At 37.0% G+C, this 24,171-nt stretch overlaps 1 protein-coding gene across 2 annotated transcripts in view; it reads right to left on the reverse strand.

The window, feature by feature from the left end:
* The window catches only part of LSAMP (limbic system associated membrane protein), a 1,151,692-nt gene that overhangs the window by 130,541 nt on the left and 996,980 nt on the right, over positions 1–24,171 (reverse strand). For both annotated transcript variants that reach the window (XM_053705841.1, XM_053705842.1), the window contains exons 4-5: positions 5,992–6,126; positions 1,761–1,881 (exon numbers count right to left, since the gene is read on the reverse strand). In XM_053705841.1, the coding sequence (XP_053561816.1) occupies positions 1,761–1,881; positions 5,992–6,126 (256 nt within the window). The remainder of the gene's footprint in view (positions 1–1,760; positions 1,882–5,991; positions 6,127–24,171) is intronic.

Genomic DNA, 24,171 nt, shown 5'->3' on the forward strand with positions numbered 1-24,171 from the left:
CGCTTACATTCTATTTATGTGTAGCACTTACATTCTAATTATGTGTAGCACTTCATTCTATTTATGTGTAGCACTTACATTCTATTTATGTGTAGCGCTTACATTCTATTTATGTGTAACACTTACAATCTACTTATGTGTTGCACTTACATTCTACTTATGTGTAGCACTTGCATTATACTTATGTCCAGTGCTTACATTCTACTTACGTGTAGCACTTACATTCTACTTATGTGCAGTGCTTACAATCTATTTGCGTGTAGCACTTACAATCTACTTACGTGTTGCACTTACATTCTACTTATGTGTAGCACTTGCATTCTACTTATGTGCAGTGCTTACATTCTACTTACGTGTAGCACTTACATTCTACTTATGTGCAGTGCTTACATTCTACTTATGTATAGTACTTGCAATCTACTTACATGTAATGCTTACAATCTACTTATATGTAGCGCTTGCAATCTACTTATGTGTAGCACTTGAAATCTACTTATGTGTAGCGATTACAATCTACTTACATGTAATGCTTACAATCTACTTACGTGTAGCACTTGCAATCTACTTACGTGTAGCACTTACAATCTACTTACGTATTGCACTTACATTCTACTTACGTGTAGCGATTACAATCTACTTATATGTAATGCTTACAATCTACTTATATGTAGCGCTTGCAATCTACTTACGTGTAGCACTTGAAATCTACTTATGTGTTGCGATTTCAATCTACTTACATGTAATGCTTACAATCTACTTACATGTAATGCTTACAATCTACTTACGTGTAGCACTTGCAATCTACTTACATGTAGCACTTACAATCTACTTACGTGTTGCACTTACATTCTACTTACGTGTAGCGATTGCAATCTACTTACATGTAATGCTTACAATCTACTTATATGTAGCGCTTGCAATCTACTTACATGCAGCACTTGAAATCTACTTACGTGTAGCGATTACAGTCTACTTACATGTAATGCTTACAATCTACTTACGTGTAGCACTTGCAATCTACTTACGTGTTGCACTTACATTCTACTTACGTGTAGTGATTACAATCTACTTACATGAAATGCTTACAATCTACTTATGTGTAGCACTTTCAATCTACTTACGTGTAGCACATCTATTTACGTGTTGCACTTACATTCTACTTACGTGTAGCGATTACAATCTACTTATATGCAGCGCTTACCATCTACTTATGTGTAGCACTTACAATCTACTTACGTGTTGCACTTACATTCTACTTACGTGTAGTGATTACAATCTACTTATATGAAATGCTTACCATCTACTTATATGAAATGCTTACCATCTACTTATGTGTAGCACTTACAATCTACTTACGTGTTGCACTTACATTCTACTTACGTGTAGTGATTACAATCTACTTATATGAAATGCTTACAATCTATTTACGTGTACCACTTGCAATCTACTTACGTGTAGTGATTACAATCTACTTATATGAAATGCTTACAATCTACTTACGTGTAGCACTTGCAATCTACTTACGTGTAGCACATCTATTTACGTGTTACACTTACATTCTACTTACGTGTAGCGATTACAATCTACTTATATGCAGCGCTTACCATCTACTTATGTGTAGCACTTACAATCTACTTACGTGTTGCACTTACATTCTACTTACGTGTAGCACTTACATTCTATGTTCATTAATTCCTGTCATATGACACTTTATCCTGTATTACACATTGCTCTTTTTCAGCATATGTTGGCAAATTTACCTGGTGTCATCTTTGTACCACTCAAAATCAGCCGCAGGAACAGCAGAGGCCACACAGCGCAGAACGGCTTGCTTCCCAGTTGTGGCTTCATTACTCTTAGATTCAGTTATGATAGGAGGATCTGCAAAAAATAATAAGATCTGTATTTAACTTCTCATTATTTTAGCCATCAACTAAAGCTTATTATGTGCCTCTTATCACTGATCTGCGGTCATATTTTACTGCATGAGCAGTGAATCCCTTATGTGATGCCTGTAGAAACCCTTAAATATGTTAGTAAAAGACCTTCAAAAGTCCATCTGAACCTAAAGCCTATAAAGAACTCTAGATATATAATCTTCACACTTGTAAGTATAATTCATTCTCAAGATAACCATTAAGTGACATTCTAATGTAAATAAAAAGAAAGTGCTTAAATAACTAGTCAAAGATGTGCACTTGTGCCACACTAGATAGTATACTGCCTTCATTAAAAGCCTATTCTAGTGGTTGATAAATGTATATGAAGTTGAGGTAGCAGACACATTTTTATGATCCAAGGAAGGAGTTATTTTTAAGATGTAGGGAAAATAATTATCTTTTAGGATCTTTGGCTACTTAGTTACCACTTTTAGTCTGACCCAGGTGTATCCCATGAACCAAACCCAAACCCGTCTTGTAAAGAAGAACTTCTGCAAATTACTCTCGAACCTTCTACCCTGCAATAAAAGTTCCTGCTTTGTATTTCTGGTGCTGTTCTTTTTGCAAAATTGCTTTCATCCTCTTAATATATCTTATGACTACCGTCATACCTCTCTTCCCCCTCTCCTGTAAGCAAGACACATTAAAATCACCATTTTTTTAATTTGTAAGTTTTATTTTTAGACCATGTACCAATTTGGCAGCTCTCCTTGTAAGAAAATTATTTATATCCTTCTGGAGATATGGGCGCATATTTATCAAGCGCCGTACGGAGCTTAAGGCCCCTTGTTTCTAAAGACTGCTCCATAACTTGTCCGCCTGCTCTGAGACGGCAGACAGAAATCAGCCCGATCGAATATGATCGGGTTGACTGACACCTCCTGCTAGCGGCCGATTGGCCGCAGATCTGCAGGGGGCGGCATTGCACCAGCAGTTCACAAGATGTTGGTATTCCATGGGCATATCTGGCCAATATTGAGCATGACAAGTGGTTTGTGGTGCGGCTTGGTAATCCATGTGTGTTAATACGCACAAAGGTACTGTGGCTGGGGGGCACTTTTTTCACCCTGCTCCTCAGCCGAACCAAAGCAAAAGGCTGAGTCCTTTTAAACACTGTAGTTATAGAAGTGTACTTTACCTGCTTAATATGTTGATTTTGGAAAAGCTAGTTGAATAATGTTTGCATTTAATTAATTTTCGTCAGATCTTTTTCACGCAACTAACCCAGATATCTATATTTCTTTGTTTAAAGCCAGAACATCTTTCTGCCACATTAAACTAGGAGCAACATATGACTCACAGAATGAACAGACACCTTCCTGAAGTGCAGTTCAGTGTCACACCATCCCTGGTGTCCGCTCACTCAACCATTAGCACATTCCCTACCCTGCAAAAAGCCTGTATTAGAAACAGAATCCTCAAGTTACAAATCCTACATTTCTTCTACAGCAGAACATATGACAGCCTGATCTCTTAAAACATATCACTACATGTCTCGTGGTAATCCTATCTCTCGAGTTCTTATCCTTGAGCTGGAATACAATAAATCTGTTACTGTTTTGTGCTTTTCAGCTTCATCAGAACACAGACCTGATGCTGTATAATCCCACCAGTTTCTCACTATGCCCCCTCCAATAAATTCCTTGCCTTGCCTGACTTTTTGCTGAGTTTTCCTATTCAAAGCTATTGCAGTCATTTAGAAAACACTGCAATAACTCATTTATGATAAGCTTTTCAAAACTATTTTTGGTGAAGTAAACCCACTTGCACCTTGCATAGGGACAATTTAATAGCAGTATTCTAATTCATTAGAATTTACTGTTCAATCAGCTTTTTTATTTAAAAAAAAAACCCTATATTTTGCTGAAATTAAAACTTTTACTGAAATGACATATGAGCATCGAAATATTTATTTATGATGGCAATTAAAGGGACACATAAATCAATCTCTTAAAAAAAATACAGTGATAACCCCATTTCATTTTATTTATTTATTTTTGGTGCGTTTAATTGCAATTTGATTTTATATTCTATACAGTTTCATGTTTGTTTTTTTAAATAATTTAAACAACAGGTTTTCTTAGGTTTGCTTCAAAAATGACATAGAAACGAGTATGATATTTTTGAAGCATATACAAACCAAATTGAGCCATTTGAAAAATACTTTATTTGGGATGAATTCTAGTTACCCACATGTATGTTTCTATTAGTGCATTAAGCACATTGCATAAGTCTATAAGTGTGTATGTGTGTGTGAGTATATATATATATTTCAGTGTTTGTGTATATGTGTATGTTTGAATGTGTGTGTGTCTGTGTGTATATGTACAGGTATGTGTATGTGTGTATGAGTGTGTATCTGTGTGTGTGTGTGTCTGTGTGTGTGTATATGTACAGGTATGTGTGTGTATGCGTGTATGAGTGTGTGTCTATGTGTGTGTGTGTGTCTGTGTGTGTGTATATGTACAGGTATGTGTGTGTATGCGTGTATGAGTGTGTCTATGTGTGTGTGTGTGTCTGTGTGTGTGTATATGTACAGGTATGTGTATGCGTGTATGAGTGTGTGTCTATGTGTGTGTGTATATGTACAGGTATGTGTGTGTATGCGTGTATGAGTGTGTGTCTATGTGTGTGTGTGTGTGTGTGTGTGTCTGTGTGTGTGTATATGTACAGGTATGTGTATGCGTGTATGAGTGTGTGTCTATGTGTGTGTGTGTGTGTCTGTGTGTGTGTATATGTACAGGTATGTGTATGCGTGTATGAGTGTGTGTCTATGTGTATGTGTGTGTGTGTCTGTGTGTGTGTATATGTACAGGTATGTGTGTGTATGCGTGTATGAATGTGTGTCTATGTGTGTGTGTGTCTATGTTTATGTGTCTGTGTGTATATATATATATATATATATATATATATATATATATATATATATATATGTGTGTGTGTATCTATGGGCTCTATTTATCAAGGTCTGTCGGACCTGATCCGACAGTGCGGATCAGGTCCGACAGACCTCGCTGAATACGGCGAGCAATACGCTCGCCGTATTCAGCATTGCACCAGCAGCTCACAAGAGCTGCTGGTGCAACGCTGCCCCCTGCAGACTCGCGGCCAATAGGCCGCCAGCAGGGGGTGTCAATCAACCCGATCGTACTCGATCGGGGTGATTTCCGGCGATGTCTGTCCGCCTGTTCAGAGCAGGCGGACAGGTTATGGAGCAGCGGTCTTTGTGACCGCTGCTTCATAACTTCATTCGGAGCTTGATAAATATGCCCCTTAGTGTGTATGTGTGTGTGTTTATGTGTATGTGTGTGCATTATTTCTTTGATGAAGAAATAATGTTTTGAATACAATCTATGCAGATTTTTTTTATGTGAATACAATTTTTATTCTGCATATGCATTTACATTAGTGACAGAACATGCAATTAATAAAAAGTGTGCACTGTTAACAAAATCATGGTAATGGCTTAGGTATTTCATGTGCGCATTTTACTTAATTGTGGGCGAGATTTAGTAAACTGTGTACGTTTTGCTAGATTTAAAAAATCAAAAAAAATCCTCATAAAGTAGCAACTCTGCAGTTCTATAGTGTTGTAATGTGTCAATTATTGCATACACTTATCTAGGGTGTGTTTTTTAGGGCAAGAGATTCAAAACCTCGCCAGCATGGAGAGAAATCACACACAATCTTTGGGATCTTTTTTAGACCTTGTTTTGTAATGTAGGAGTCTCTCACATAAAGAACACTACGAAGCAACATAAACATTTTTCAAGATAAAATTTGTGTTTCTAATTTTATTTTTTAAAGTGGTTTTGAATACCTGGCCCTAATAGTGAGGTACGCAGCTATCAAGGAAAAATTAGCTTTTAGAAATTCACAGAAAGGTAGTAGTATCCCATACACCATTAAAATAAAGAATTTCTATTTTTTTGTAAGTTGAAGTGTTTATTTCCTCAGAGTTAATTTGTTCTTAGGTAATGTCTACTGTATACTTGTGCAGGTGAATTGGTTACAGCTTTTAGAGACATCAGCATAACCGTTTCGTACTCACAGTTCACAGTGATGCGGACAATCTTCACATCTGCCGACGCTACCTCGTTAGCTGCTTTGCACTCATATTTCCCAGACTGCTCTCGTGTGATTCCTTGAATGTCCAGGTATTCCTCCTCCCCTTCAAAATCTCTGGCTGTAAAACAAAAAATAGACTCATAAGTATTCACTGCGTCATTGGTCTATGTGTTTATAAAAATGCAAATAATTGTAGACATTTCAAAATAGTAAGCCAATAATTGTGTTTGCAAGAAATAAAAATTAAAGGGACATTACGATAAAAATTGGAATGCACAAAGATAAATGACACATTTGAATAGACACATATTTGCAATATACATGTATTGGCAAAAAATGCTTCTAATAAAAGCTATCACTGTTTACATGTTAACATTTTCCTCTGCACGTGCACATGAAGTATAGCTAGATATTCTCAGTGCACCAGCATTTTAAATATTGCAGCAGATCAGAGAGTCAGTGGGGCTTGTGTCATGTCAGCAATTAACAAATCGAGTAAAAAACACATAATACAAGCACATTAGGCTCTGTAACCAAGTGATGAGTTTAAAATGCTGGTGCATGGAGCATACTCTTGAAGCTTTTATCAGAAGATTTTTTGTTAATCCAGATATAATGCAAAAATGCTTCTTATTAAAAGTGAAATGAACCCATGTGAATTCCATAATTGTCTAGAATGTCCCTGTAAGCAAACATTGAGATAAAATGCTTGAGCACAGGTGAGTTATGTAAAGGGACATGAAACCTAAACAATTAATTTCATGATTCAGATAGAGCATACAATTTTAAACAACTATCCAATTTACTTATGTTATCTAATTGCTTCATTCTCTTTGTATCCTTTGTTGAAAAAGCATACCTAGGTAGCGGAGCTAGCCGCTGATTTGTGGCTGCATATTTACAGCTCTTGTTATTGGCTTGCGGAAGCATTTGGCTAGCTCCCAGTAGTGCATTGCTGCGCCTTCAATAAAGGATACCAAAAGAATAAAGCAAAATTTATAACCAAAGTAAATTGGAAAGTTATTTAAATTGTATGCTCTATATGAATCATGGGGAAAAAGTTGTGTTTCACGTCCCTTTAATATAGACTAAAACATCTACTTACAAGCATGTCACCTTAACATGACATAGAGATTTAAATTGGGTTAGCATACATTCCAGGTAGACACAATGGGCAAGATTACATATACAGCGCAGGCTTCAGCCCGACTGCTGGGGTTAAATTAGGGGGTGTTAGGTTAGGGGGCTTAGTAATATAATTAGTTATTTGCGTTGTGGGGGGTTGGCGGTTTAGGAGTTAATAACCTAATTAGGGTAATTGCGTTGTGGGGTTTTGCGGTTTAGGGGTTAATAAATGTATTAGGTGTATTGCGATGTGGGTGAATGGCGGATTAGGGGTTAATACATTTATTAGATTTATTGCGATGTGGGTGAATGGCGGATTAGGGGTTAATACATTTATTAGGTTTATTGTGATGTGTGTTAATGGGGGATTAGGGGTTAATAGTTTTATTAGTTATTGCGGTGGAGGTTGGCGGTTGACAAGTAGATAGATATTGCGCATGCGTTAGGTGTTAGTTAATATTTTCAGGGAGTTACAGTGCTCACATACTCAGCGCAAGGCTTGCTGCACCTGCCTATGTGTGTAGCGAGGTGAAAATGGTGTAAAATGTCTCCATTTTCGCCACGTAAGTCCTTGCGCTATGTGATACCGATATGCAATGCAATTCTATGTTACCTTATGGGAGTAAAAATTGCGGGCAACGGGTGAAATATACGCACCGCATTTATATGCAGTGCCATATATGTGATAGCCAAACTGCGTAAAAAACAGCGACGCCGCATATGTAATCTTGCCCAATATATCATTGCTATACTCCTAAAATCTAGTTATGATGTTTTTGTTATTTATCAAGAATTCTGCGACTTGTATGAGCCTCGTATTCCAGCTTCTGCTGTGTTTAAAAGATGTATTTAAAGGATCAGTAAGTACAAATTACAGGAAAAGAGGGCAAAATAAATCATAAAAATATATTGCAAAGTTGTTTTACTGCACATAATTAAACTTTTTATATTAAAATCTCAAAGTGTTTACTTTCCCTTTAAAACAGTAACAAGATTTACAGATATGTAATTTCATTTTCTGGCAATTATTTTTTGAACTGCAATGATTTATATATATATATATTTATTTATTTTTAACTAAGCACATTTTGCTACCGTTTCAGAAATGAAAATGCTCATGTAATAAAAAATATAATCCATTGTGTGTAATAAGACATTTTATTGCTTTGCAGAGAGGCAAATTACCCTTATTCCTCCTATTGGGCATCGGACAACACTAAAATCTATAATCCCCATTTTGTATGTTAACAAAATTCAAATCACACTCCTAACTGGAGAGGGCGCTGTTGTTTATGGAATAAAGACTGAAAGACGCTCTCACACTTTGTAAACAAAGTCATTCATATAAAGCTAAAGCAGGTTCTTATAAAAGCATGATAATAAGTGTATATAACACAAGTCCTACCTAATAAAGATTAGTAAACACTTCTAACTTATTAGCTTGCAGAACTGTTTTCAAATGCATTGAAATATACTGCAAACCAATGTGGTTAATTTTTTTTCCAAGTTTCTAGAACTGAGAAAACTGTCAGTAACTCTGCCTTTGTCTCCCATCCTTCTTTATTTATCAGCTGTGATAAAACTTTCTGACCTACAGAAACTTACTCCCTATATCCCCCATCCACATCTATATATTTAAACTACTCTTATTCATTATTGAACATACATCTGTTCTTTGTGTTCTACAGAAAACTTTTATCATATTTGCTTCTGTTCCCACTCAATGTGTGAAGCTTTCCATCCATCTCACTTCTACAATGCAACACTTGCACACTTCCCACCCTTTGACCCACCCACCAAATAGTAGGTACACTTTAATAACACTGTCCTGATATAACAATCACCTGCATTGAACTAAGACAATTGCATGACCAATGTCCCACCATATGTATCCGTCTGTCTCTCTCTAGTATTATCCTTCCACTGTTTCCTACCTGCTCAGAGGTGGAAACATATCACTATGATTCACCAGCAAGGAAAAAAAAAGTTACTAGTCCCAAGAGAAAATATAAATAGTCTTGTAATTACTTATCTGCTATCATTTCTTACCAGTCTGGGAATTCCAGCCTTGCATGTATGACCATTGATATTATCATTCCCAGACATCTTTCAGTGTACTTGCATACTTTCATAATACTGTTCCTCTGTGATGACTCAGGACTTATTCTAGATAATGCTGGGGCTAGAGTCTTGGCATTCAGGTGGTCTTTGAGGATTAGGGGTTAAGTCTAATATTTCTGGTAGGGGTTTAGGAATTTCCCAGTTTCACTTAAGTAGGTTATGGAATGTGGCTGGAGGTAACAAGGTTGTGAACCTAACTAGGCGCAGTACAATTAGGAGGTGTGTTTTTTTATGTATATGATTTTTTGTTAAACTTAATCTATAATTACTGTTCTTGAAACTACCTTCAAAAGCTAAAGACTTTAATCCACACAACAATAATATTTAATACAATAGATATTATTCTTTGTAGGTGAATATGTTCTATGACTTAAATTCAACAAAAATCCAACTCTGAACATAATATCTCTCAGAAACAGTTGCCTAAACACTATGGGGCCAAATTATCAAGCTCTGAATGGAGTTTGATGCCCCTGTTTCCGCACGAGCCTTTAGGCTTGCCGGAAACAGCAGTTATGAAGCAGCGGTCTAAAGACAGCTGCTCTATAACTGGTCTGCCTGCTCTGAGGCTGTGGACATCAATCCACCCGATCTTATATGATCGGGCTGATTGACACCCCCTGCTAGCAGCCAGGTGAACTGCTTATGCAATGATAAATGCAGACAGCGTATGCTGTCGGCATTCATCGATGTCTGTCGGACATGATCCACTGAGAGGATCATGTCGGACAGACCAATGATAAATCGGCCCCTACGACTTAAAAACTGTAGAATTTAAAGAGATTGCTCCTTTTTACAGATGTGGGCAACTCTCCATTATAACAAATAAAACTGCATCTGTCTTGTTACTGTTCACCTCGAATTGTATTTAACTAATTCCACTGTGAAGCATACCGGCATAAAAAAAACACCTATATAGCCTTTCAGTACAAAATGAAAATGAAAAAACTCCCTTCAGTGTCATAATTACAGGAGTCTCAGAAGTCTCAATCAAGACTGTCCCACACCTCTGGGGGCCCATATGGCCCTGCAATCAATATAGGTTTCAATATCGGGAGGTCCTGGTGGGGCATGGCCTTCATCTGCATCATGTGGTACCTCCGATTGCCTTCCCCCCCAGCAAAACAGAGCACACAGTGTATGGAAAACTTATGGATTTGTCTTTACATTTATGCGGTCAGGGATTCCATGATGGCAGTCACATTGTGGCAGTACAGAAAAACCTGCAACCATATTTCTACAGGAATGTTGCTCAAGTTCATATCTTCTTGCACTGACTAATAAAAGGGTAAGGATTACTCAAGATCAAAGAGAAGCAACATTTGCTTCTATATGGCTGTCAGAAAGGGCACAAAAAAATGGGGGACACTGTCACAGCTTTTGTCCTGGGACTCAATTAGATCTAGTTACACCCCTGACTCCATAAAATTCAAAACAGTTAAAGAGAAATACAAGGAAACGAAAAATAAGGACATAGTTATCAGCTTTGAAATAGCGAAAAATGACCACAAGGCCAGATACTTCCCAGAGGAAATAAAGTCTTTATGAATTCTGCATGATGGACCCAATTCTGGGCTGGACTGGGAATAAAAAGCAGCCTTGGAAAAATATGAAGACCAGCCCTATTTTCCGTTGAGTCAGTAGAATGCACAAGTCCCATTTTTCTCAAAGGGGTTTACTGGGACACTCCTTCCCCAATATTTTTTCAGAATTAAATTATATTACTTTGTATTAAATACAAATGTCAGATTGATGTTATATAACAGCCCTACAACCCAATTGCATCACACCTTTAATTTGTAGCTTTCCAGCCCCAGCTGCTGCAGTCCACCAGGAGATCTCCTGGTATCCTGGTAGACCAATCTGGCCCTGGCCTAATTGTAGATGAAAAATCCCGCCCATTTCTGTAGAGTGCCCCGGAGAACCTGCTGCCAGTTCCTGAAGACAACTTTCATTATATCCAGCAAGAGCATTTTACCATAACAAAAAAAGACATGTAAATATTTTACAAATCACAAATATTTACATAAACCCTTATTGTTTCCTAAGTGTTTGTGCTGTAATATTTGTTTGTTTTTTTTGCTTGGCTAGTGGTTACCATATGATTTCAGGCGTTGGGCACTTCATGCAGCTATAGATGTAAATAGCAGGAATGGCCACTAGCGAAATGCTCCAAAATTAATGTTAAACAATACTCCATGAATTAGGAAAATTATATTAGAGGAGTAGCTAGAAACCACAGGGCCCAGGTGCAAGAATCTAAGAAGGGCCCCCCAGCCCCAAAAAAGTGAATTTGATACAAATCTTTTTTTTTTTAACATTTAACACAGAAAAAACATGTGAATCAGATTACATGTCTGCAAAAGGAGGTACCCTGTGCCCACAGTCTGTGAGATGGTCTGACCCCCTATTACTGTATATAGTGACACTGTTTAACCCAACAGTACTGTATATAGTGAGTTAGTGACACAATCTGTAGTCTGCCGGTGAGATGGCTGGCCTGACCCTACCCGTCCCAGTACTTTATAAAGTGACCACAGTAGTCTGTGACATAGTCAAGCCCCCCCATACTGTATATATTGGTACTGTATAGTGACACTGTTTACCCCCTCTCCCCATAGTAACAAGGTCAGTAATTTGCTGGTTCCATAAACATACACTCACAGTCACATACACACACACACACACATACATATACACACACACACAAACACACATACATAACATACACACACATAAACACCAATGGCTAAAACAGAAAGACTAACCCCTGTAGTCAGAGACACTAGTGAAACATCATGTCACACTCACATGATATCAGTGCAGGCAGTGGCAGGTCAACATTTTTTATTAAAACATTTTTTTAATTTTTTTTAAGCTGGGCCCCCACCCTTGGGGGCCCAGTCGCAATTGCGACCTCTGCACCCCCTGTAGTTTCGCCCCTGGACTCCCTGTAGTTTTGCCCGTAAATGATATCACACTTACAACAAGGCTCATCAACAACCTAATGAGTGTTTATGAATCTAAACGAATATTTTCACTTGTGTGAGAGATTTCCCTCTCTTCTAACAGAAATCATTCATATTATGTTAGTCTACAGATTCTGGTTTCTAAAGTGTTAAGAGAGTTTAAAAATCAGGCTTCTGAAAATATAAACATTAAAGATATTTCTCTCACTGCATGAAAAAATATTTTAGTTTTATCTGTACCATTTTTATATTATTCCAGACTTTAATTTGTAATATTGTTTATTTAAAAAAATGTTTAACAAATGCTAGAATTTACCATCACTAAAAATTCTATTTTTATTGTGCGGACGGACATGATATGATATAGCGTAGCATATCCGCCACACATCGATAAATGCAGATAGCATACGCTGTCGGCATTTAGCATTGCACCAGCAGTTCTTGTGAACTGCTGGTGCAATTTTGCCCCCTGCAGATTCTTTAGACCGCTACTACATAACTTCTGTTTCTGCCGAGCCTGAAGGCTCGCCGGAAACACGAGGCATCAAGCTCTGTACGGAGCTTGATAAATTGACCCCTAAGGGATCAATTATTTTAAAAAAAGGTGCTAAACTCACCTTGACTGTGCCACTGCACCTCACTAACCTCCGACCGCCCACGGCACAGCACTCTCCTTCAATGAGGTGACGTTTGCACTTCTAAACCAATAGCCATGCGTGTCAGCTGACAATGTTCTGTATTGTAGCATGGCTATTGGTTTAGAAGTGCAAACATCACTAGCTGCTCTCATCTCTGCCCAAGTATAGATGTTACTGTGTGTATTCCTGGGTGCTTATATTTTGCTGAACCGCTGTTGCCTAATTGTTACTGAACTCTGCCTGTCTGACCACTCTGCCTGTTTAACCGCTAAACTGCTGGATTGCCTAATTGTTACTGAACTCTGCCTGTCTGACAACTCTGTTGTTTAACCCCTGAACTGCCAGATTGCCTTACTGCTGCTGAACTCTGCTTGCCTCTGACCTCTCTTCTGATTAACCCCTGAACTGCTGTTACTGTCGATTGCCTCATTGTTGCCGAACTCTGCTTGCCTGACTACTCTCCAGTTATTTCCTGTAGTGCCGAGAAGGATTGCCCCTCTACAGTGAGTACTGCTTACCCTATTTACTTATCTATTCTCTTGTTCTGGGATATTATCTTATCCTTCCACTTGACGCCGGGATAAGAAGACTACTGGCCAAGAAATATCCCACGAGCTTCCTTTTTTTAATAATTGATCACTTAGGGGCTTATTTACTATGGTGCGAGCGGACATGATCCGATATAGTGGATATGCAATGCCGCCCCCTGCAGATTCACGGCCAATCGGCTGCTAGCAGGGGGTGTGTGGGGGTGTTCTGTCCGCGGCCTCAGAGCAGGTGGACAGTTTATGAAGGCTCGCCAGGAAACAAGGGGAATCAATTAAGCCCCTTAAACTCAACTTTCTTTTTAGTGATGGTAAATCCTAGCGTTTGTTAAACTCTCAGATTTACCATCACTTTAATGAAGATCAGTGTGAAATCTTAGCTACACATTTTAAAAAAGTTCTACATAATGTTATGAAAAGATACAATGATAAGCTCATTAGTTACATTCATTTCTAATTAGACATGTTTTATACTGCACAGAAAGCCCCAAAAGACTTTCAATGTCAAGACAAACTCAATGTTAGTAACAAAACATCTCACTTAGAAAAAAATGCATGAATAATAAAGTGAGTCTGAAAAAAGGTTCAGAAACTCCTATTGTATAAATATAACTTTAAATATAATTTTCTTGAACAGATACAATGCATGAGGACGTAATCCAATTATAATTGAACAAATTTATCAAATGTATTTTCTGTATGAATTTCTTAGTGAAGAAAGTTGTATATATTTACATGCAAATGAATCTATAGCTAGTTCATGCAGAAGCATCTATAAACATCTCTAAACATTGTTATGCATAGAAAAATGAACTGTAATTTATTAGAATACAGTCTGCACGTGCATAAAAAAATATTGAAAATCATTGATAAAGATCTATCATTTTATAAGGTATAACAATATAGAACATGCATATTTTTATATTGTATATGCACAAGATTGGAAATGTGCAAATATATATGGAAATTAGTTTTATTCATAACGGCCAAGATTACAAGTCAAGAGCAAAAAAATGCTATTGGTACAGAAGTACACTGAAGTACAAGACATACTGCCTGCGTTTGTGCACTCAGGTTAATAAGGTTAATATGTATTGTGTGCACTATAGTATACTGTGTGCTACAGTATTCAGGTCAGATATCACAGGTGCATCATTTCCTTAAGATAATTATTTCTATGAAGGTCCATGCTAAAATTTATGTTGGATAACACTCAAGTGTGAAGTGAATGGAGCATAGAAATTCTGCTCAAGAATGTTATTCTTTGCTACACACTTTCAATGTACATTTTACATACAAGAATATAAACATTAAATAAATACAAACACATATACCTATACACAAATAAAAACACACACACAAACACAGTCACATACACAAATACAAACACACACATAAACACACTCACAAATACAAACACACAAACATACACACTCACACAACTACAAACACACAAACATACACACTCACATACACAAATACAAACACACACATAAACACACTCACATACACAAATACAAACACACACATAAACACACTCACAAATACAAACACACAAACATACACACTCACATACACAAATGCAAACACACACATAAACACACTCACATACACAAATACAAACACACACATAAACACACTCACATACACAAATACAAACACACATACCTATACACAAATGCTCACATACACAAATACATACACACTCACATACACAAATACAAACACACAGAAAAAATGCAACTGCATAGCAATTGCAAAGTATGTACATGAGTAGCACTCAACATCACCAAAAAATAGGAGCCCTAGGATGCTACAATAGGAGACCATCCAACTGAAGAGTTGGATGATAAAACTTAAATTTTTATAAATAATGATTAAAATATATGAGAAAAAAAAAACCACTGTGTGATAAACTGAGTGGATAGCTTGTACGGGTAGAGACCCAGTGGATATATATCTCTGGGAAAAGTGATGATCGAGCAAGGACCTAAACTGAGTAATACTGATACTGAACATCTAGTTGTAGGCTAGAGCAGTAAGGAGGGCCACTAGGTGACCTGAAAAGTACTAATGGTACAGTAGAAAAAGGCCAGGGAATAGAAGTTCACTCACCAGAAAAAAGCTATATAGTCAATAAAAAATGTATATGGTAAGAACTGGTGAGAGAATCTCTCATACACATGTTACTGTTGGTGCATATACTTAGGCAATAGACCTGTGTTATTTCACTGCTGATTGTGAGCGGCGTTATCTTATTTTAGATTGTACTGTAAGTACCAAGTGGCTGTAAATATTGAAACATGGGCATATTGACAACCTCCCATCTGTGATTGAGCCGTTACTTGCGGTACCGGCAATAACAGTACTTGTATCTTATACCCAATAATTACAGAGAAGAGGTGTGATACAATTGAGTAACGTGTAGGTATGTTCTTGTGGATAGAATAATAATATTCTCCACTGATGAGTAATTGGCACCCTGTGCCTAATCAGACCCTGTACCAAAGTTTATTTGTGCTAATTGTTCTATTAGTATTAGTGGTTGCCAAATCAGCCCCCCTGCAGTAAGTAATACTTCTAACTATGTTAGGCAACCCCAAAGTTCTTTCTTAGAATGTACTGGGCTGTGAAACCTGGTATCAATCAATTTGGCTATATTCCTTCCAGTGTGGGTTTCATGTCCCTTTAAAACAACCTTAGTTACTGTACATTTGTTATACACTATTTAACTCCATTCAGAGAAACCTATCAGTTCAGCTAGCATTTACCAACTTGCAGCATTGTACTTCATCTGTGAGAACCCCTAGCTGTTTCTGGGCTTCAATTTCAGGCGGTGGGAGGTATTTAAGAGTGGATCACATTGCCATCTATCACCCTAATACGAAGCACACTTGTATCCATTACTTAATCCCACCTCAGCATGTTTGTATTACTATCTTACTTTAGATATTAACATCGTAGGGGTTGGCAAATTTTATTATTTGTACCCTAAAATGAAACATAACTAATTGATCAATACCACTTTTCTTTGCCCAAATATATTGAAAGTAACAACTCTGCGGTTGTCCATTATTGTCTCGTTACAAACACGTACTATAGCAGTATTGTGCGTCACCTGCGAGAACCCCCTGACATTCCAGGGCTTCTCCTACAGACGGTGGGAGGTACTTAATAGTGGGTCTTATTGGTATTTATTATTAGTATTATACAAAGTATACTTGTATTCATTACTTAATCCCACCTCTGCCCACTTATATTACTACCTTATTTCAGACAATAACACTGTAGTTGTTGGCATATCTTAGTATTTGAACACTGGAAGGAATATAGCCAAATTGATCGATACCAGGTTTCACAGCCCAGTACATTCTAAGTAAGAACTTTGGGGTTGCCTAACATCGTTAGAAGTATTACTTACTGCAGGGGGGCTGATTTGGCAACCACTAATACTAATAGAACAATTAGCCCGAATAAACTTTGGTACAGGGTCTGATTAGGCACAGGGTGCCAATTACTCATCAGTGGAGAATATTATTATTCTATCCACAAGAACATACCTACACGTTACTCAATTGTATCACACCTCTTCTCTGTAATTATTGGGTATAAGATACAAGTACTGTTATTGCCAGTACCGCAAGTAACGGCTCAATCACAGATGGGAGGTTGTCAATATGCCCATGTTTCAATATTTACAGCCACTTGGTACTTACAATACAATCTAATATAAGATAACGCTGCTCACAATCAGCAGTGAAATAACACAGGCCTATTGCCTAAGTATATGCACCAACAGTAACATGTGTATGAGAGATTCTCTCACCAGTTCTTACCATATACATTTTTTATTGACTATATAGCTTTTTTTTTGATGAGTGCAGTTCTATTCCCTGGCCTTTTTCTACTGTACCATTAGTACTTTTCAGGTCATCTAGTGGCCCCCCTTACTGCTCTAGCCTACAACTAGACGTTCAGTATCATTATTACTCAGTTTAGGTCCTTGCTCGATCATCACTATTCCCAGAGATATATATCCACTGGGTCTCTACCCGTACAAGCTATCCACTCAGTTTATCACACAGTTGGGTTTTTTCTCATATATTTTAATCATTATTTATTAAAAGTTACGTTTTATCATCCCACTCTTCAGTTGGATGGTCTCCTATTGTAGCATCCTATGGCTCCTATTTTTTGGTGATGTTGAGTGCTACTCATGTACATACTTTGCAATTGCTATGCAGCTACATTTTTCTGTTTGTTTCCTCCATATGTACAGCACCGCGGTCCCCCCCAGTACACATTACTTTATTCCTTCTCCCCTATATTCTAAGGGGTATTAAATATTGGGTTATTGGGACACATCCCCTGTAGTACCATTGTTATTCTTTATTGTCATACAAATACAAACACACATACCTATACACAAATGCTTACATGCACAAATACAAACACACACACATACACACTCACATACACAAATACAAACACACATACCTATACACAAATTCTCACATACACAAATACAAACACACATATCTATTCACAAATGCTCACATACACAAATACAAACACAAAAACATACACACTCACAACACATACATAAATACAAATACAGACTTACACAAATACAAACACACACATACACAAATACATACTCACATACACAAATACACACATACACAAATACAAGCACACACATACACACACTCACCTATACAAATACACAAATACAAACACATAAACATAAATGTACCTTAAAATGCTTTTGCTAAACATTTTAACTCATAACTTGTAGTACCTGATCTTGCATTATTGTTTGCACAAGGCTAAGCCCAAAATAAATAACTCACTGTATGTTCTCTATTGCACTCTTGGCCAATGTATTTTCTTATTTTAATAAACCTGTGTGCATATTTGATTCTTTTAAATTTGCATAATAAATAGTTAAATTCATAATCTATAGAAAAGGTCCAAAACTGAGCTCCATAAAGTCCCACAATCTGTAAGATGACTTTGATTTGGGAACTCAATAACACCACTTTCCCTCTGTAGGTACCGGTTTCCCAAAATTAACATTGGTATTCACAAAACCCAACAAACAAATCTTTCCAGAATGTTTGCCAGTATCCACATTCACCCATAGTTTTCCTTAGCTCTGCCTCTGGGTCACTTGACCTTCTTGCCAACATCTTACCAGTTCATGTACTGTATATGATGCAAGACCCATTTATTTACAAAAGTCTTTTGAAGAACAAATAACTTTGCAATCTATGACATTTTCTGCTTATAATTATGAAACATCTTAAAGGTCCAATAGGATGGATAATGGTTAGTAGAACATTTATAGGTAGAAGACGAAACCCAAAATGTTTCTTTTATGATAGAAAATACAATTTTACCCAACATTCCAATTGACTTCTATTATCTAATTTTATTCATTCTTTTGGTATCCTTTGTTGAAGAAATAGCAATGCACATGGGTAAGCCAATGAGCAGCTCCTAAGCCTATTTAGATATGCATTTCAACAAAGGATATCAAGAAAATTAAGCAAATTAGATAATAGAAGTCAATTGTGAAGTTGTTTAAAATTGCATGTCATTTCTGAATCATGAAAGAAAACATGGATTTCATGTCCCTTAAAGGCTTCATATAAAATGTGCAGCTATCATAGTACAGATGATTATACCAGTGTTGAATAGGTCACAATAACCTAAAATGATCTCATCTTTCATTGGCTGTCTGATGCACCACAAACATATTTACTAAATCTAAATATTATTTAGATTTAACATGTACGTTAGAATATAACTAAACCTCTCACATAATCATGAGCACAAAGCACAATTGAAAACCACATCCATGTATGTTCAGCTCTGCTATTTACTACTCATCTGTGCAGACAACCTGTCAGGCTAAGTACAGGCCACGCTAAATGGGAGATTTTTGTGTAAGCACTGCAGTAAACCTACACTGAAGCTGATGGAAACGTTAAGTACAATATCTATTCCTTTATTATTTTAATTCCCTCCCTTGCTATCCATTTATTTATATTGTTTTTTTTTTTTTGTCTGATTCTGTTGTCTGTCCTCATTCTTCATTCACATTGCTCTGAGCGTCTGAATATTTTCTGAATTTCATGCTTCGTGGACATCACAGTGTAGCCAAGTACGTTTCATTATTAAAAATTATTGGAATAATTATTGGAATAATGTAATAGTCCTTCAAATATTTTTTAAGTTGTAGGTTATGTTTTTGTGCTGTGATGCTACCATATCTATCTATCTATCTATCTATCTATCTATCTATCTATCTATCTATCTCTCTATCTATTTTTATGCTATTATCTATCTATCTATCTATCTATCTATCTTTCTGTCATCTATCTATCTATAGTTCATTTATACCAAAGTATGCCTCTCAACCAATAAGTATTTATACCAAAGTATGCCTGTCAGCCAGTGAGCACTTATACCAAAGTATGCCTCTCAACCAGTGAGCACTTATACCAAAGTATGCTTGTTAGCCAATGAACACTTATACCAAAGTATGCCTGTCTGCCAGTGAACACTTATACCAAAGTATGCCTCTCAGCTAGTGAGCACTTATACTAAAGTATGCCTGTCAGCCAATGAGCACTTATACCAAAGAATGCCTGTCAGCCAATGAACACTTATACCAAAGTATCCCTGTCAGCCAGTGAGTATTTATACCAAAGTATGCCTCTCAACCAATGAGTATTTATACCAAAGTATGCCTGTCAGCCAGTGAGCACTTATACCAAAGTATGCCTCTTAGCCAGTGAGCACTTATACCAAAGTATGCTTGTTAGCCAATGAACACATACCAAAGTATGCCTGTCTGCCAGTGAACACTTATACCAAAGTATGCCTCTCAGCCAGTGAACACTTATACCAAAGTATGCCTGTCAGCCAATGAGCACTTATACCAAAGTATGCCTGTCAGCCAATGAGCACGTATACCAAAGTATGCCTGTCAGCCAATGAAAACTCATACCAAAGTATGCCTGTCAGCCTGTGAGCACTTATACCAAAGTATGCCTGTCAGCCAGTGAGTATTTATACCAAAGTATGCCTGTCAGCCAGTGAGCATTTATACCAAAGTATGCCTGTCAGCCAATGAGCATTTATACCAAAGTATGCCTGTCAGCCAGTGAGTCTTTATACCAAAGTATGCCTGTCAGCCAATGAGCATTTATACCAAAGTATGCCTGTCAGCCAGTGACCACTTATACCAAAATATGCCTGCCAGCCAGTGAGCACTTATACCAAGGTATACCTGTCAGCCAGTGAGCACTAATACTGCAGTATGAGTTGAATTATCTGTGCTAGAGGCAATGGATTGTGCACAATTATTTATTTTCTACTAGATTTAATTTAAATTTAAACAGCTGTTAATATATATCAATGCAAAATATAAACAAGTGAAATTACGGAGCTTTCACATAGCTGATGGTAAATGTATTCCTTTGTATACTCTTATGGCTTACTGAAATTATGCTGAATTGGCCTCTGTCACAATAAAGGTTACATCGTTTTTGCTTAATAAGCTGGTACACTTAACCTGATGTAAAACATTTCAAAATGTCATGCACAAAAAGCTAGCACATCCTTCCACATCCTGTATCCCTACATATATTTGCATTGAAAATGATATCATCACACATTTACATGTTAAAGACATATTATTATATTGAGCCCTAAATAATTACATTGTAAAATAGCTGTGTTCATAAATTCATAGTATAAGTTCATCAGCTCTCAGACAGTGTAAATGATTTTCACTAACTTGTAAGTGAGGTTTTTTTTTAACCTTGAATCTCATATAATGAATACATTTATTTAGACAGTTGTTTTTCAACTGAGCCATTAATATGCAGAAAATAAAGTGAGTAAGGTACATTTTGTTGCTTAATATCTGTCAGTGGGAACTAACTGACAGTGAGTAATGGTGTGTATGGAAACATTTGCAATTTACCTGCCACTCCAATGACTTCTGGAAGAGTTTTATGGATGAAGATATATCTGTCTTAGTAATGGAGGTACCACAAGAGGGATGATCTGCTCTGTATTTAAAATGAATATTAAAGGTACTGTCTACTTGAAAATGTTTATTGTTTAAAAAGATAATCACTTTATTACGCATTCCCCAGTTTTGCATAACCAACATGGCTATATTAACACACTTTTTACCTGTGTGATTAATTTGTATCTAAGCTTCTGCAAACTGCCCCCCCCCTTATCTTAGTTCTTTTGACAGACTTTCATTTTAGCCAATCAGAGTGCTGATGCCATTGGAGTGAGCACAATGTTATGTATATGACACACATGAACTAGCACCCAGTGCCTAACTGTGCAAAATAAAGCACATTTGATGATGAGTAAATTGTTGTTTAATATGTTGTTTAAAATTACATGCCCTATCTGAGTCATGAAAGATTCATTGACTATACTGAAAGAATTCTTTATATAAGTGTTGGGAATGGCAGCTATCAAGCACTGCATCACAAAATATCTTCATGTGGAATAAAGTATTTAGGACAAAGTAGAATTGCATAATCAAAAATGGTATAATAGAAAGACAATGTAATAGCGCTTACACTGAATGTTAAATGAACAGTAGATGTTTTTAACAAATCTCAAAATTCACTTAAATTAACAGGCCTTCTGTATCATGTGACAACTCTCAGCCAATCAGTAGGAGCTGGTGCATCACAAAGTGTGCATATAAAAAGATACAATTTTATAACAGAGGAAAGTATCATAAAGGGACAGTCTTGTAAAAATTAAACTTTTATGATTCAGATATGGCATGCAATTTTTAACAACTTTTATCATTAAATTTGCTTTTTTTTTCTCTTGGTATTCTTTGTTGAAAGAGCAATAATGCACTAATGGGAACTAGCTAAAAGCCAATGACAAGATACATATATCTGCAGCCAGCAATCAGCAGCTACTGAGTCTACCTAGGTATAAATTTCAGCAAAGCATTCACAGAGAACAAAACAAATTAGATAATAGAATAATAAATAATAGAAATAAATTGGAAAGTTAATTAAAATTGCATAGTCTTATGTCCCTTTAATATCTATAGTTGCATGAGGTGCCCAATACATAATGTCTTGCACATCAAATGAGCACCGCTAAGGAAAAGTGCTAGGCAAATATTGTAAAATATTCACATCAGTTTGTTATGGTCACGTAGTCTCGTTGGAATAAAAGGTGTCTCCTGCGGCTAGGCGCTTTGGGGCTTTCTAGAGAATGGCGTTTTGGGGAGTTCTAGAGCTGTGGTTAGGATATTTCATCTACATTTTGGCCTAGAATGTGGAATTTATTGAGGGAATATGAAACCCAAAATTTTTCTTTCATGAATCAGATTGAGCATGAAATTTTTAGCAACCTCTTATTTACTTCTATTATAACTGTTTCTTCATTTTGTTAAAAAGCAGGGACGTAAGCTTAGGAGCCGGCCCATTTCTGGAGCACTATATAGCAAAGAATGTTATCCATTTGCAAGAACACTAGATGGCAGCACTATTTCCTGCCATGTAGTGATCCAGATCCCTACCTAGATATCTCTTCAACTCAGAATTTTAAGGGAACAAAGCAAATTTGATAACAGAAATCAATTGGAAACTTTATTTAAATAGTATGCTCTGTCTGAGGGCCTGATATTCAAAACCTCGCCACTCTGGTGAGATGATTAAGTCTCATTGGTACGGTGAAACCCTTGAAACAATTTAGAAACACAAATTTTATCTTGAGACATGTTTATGTTCCTATTTAGTGTTCTTTATATGAAACAGAGACTCCTACATTACAATACAAGGTCTAAATACAAACCCTAAAGATTTTGTGTGACTTCTTTCTATACCGGCGAGGTTTTAATATCAGGCCATTAATCACAAAAGAAAATATTTGTGTTTCCTAACCTTTTAAGACTCTATTGCCACTGTGATGTGATGTTGCCCTTCCACGTCCCTTTAATCTGTTTGTAATACACTGCTGAGCAAAGGCTATCTGAGCCTTGGCTATGTGTGCCCTGTGCTTCTAAGTGCCTGTGTTACAAGTGGCGAGTTAAGAACTAGAGTTAGAAACTGGAGGGGGAAACTACAGTCCCACTAACAGGTAAAACTTACAAACTATACACCTCCACAATGATCTCCATGTCTTTTTCTGCTATTTCTGTCAGCCCTTTTCCTAAAACTCACTGCACTTCACTGTAGCAACAATAACCCACACACTATCCATATCTCACCCTCCCTTCTCTCATCCACTATGGTGTCCTCTCATGAACTACTCTGTCTCCTTAGAAATACTTCCCCATCTAACTATCCTATGTCTAATCATACCTGCTCCTACAAGTCTCACTCTCACCTTCTGTGACTCACACTCCTACTACTGCTTGCTGCTGGTGATGTCTCTACAAACCCTGGCCCTGCAGCACCACTTTTACTCTCCCACTCAGTCCCCCACTGCAAAAACTCTAAGTCACCCAATCCTAACAATCTCATCTCTATTAACCCACAGTGCTTATCCCCTCTCTTTTCTTGTACTCTTTGGAATGCACGCTCTGTCTGTAACAAACTTACAACTGTTCACGACCTGTTTGTTTCTAACGCCTTCAATCTTCTAGCAATTACTGAAACCTGGTTATCATCTTCTGACACTGCTTCCATTGCTGCTTTCACGCACGGTGGTCTCCACTTTAGCCACACACTTAGGCCAGGTGAAAGACCATGGT

This window comes from Bombina bombina, chromosome 3 (genome assembly GCF_027579735.1).
Source record: "Bombina bombina isolate aBomBom1 chromosome 3, aBomBom1.pri, whole genome shotgun sequence".
NCBI lineage: Eukaryota > Metazoa > Chordata > Amphibia > Anura > Bombinatoridae > Bombina > Bombina bombina.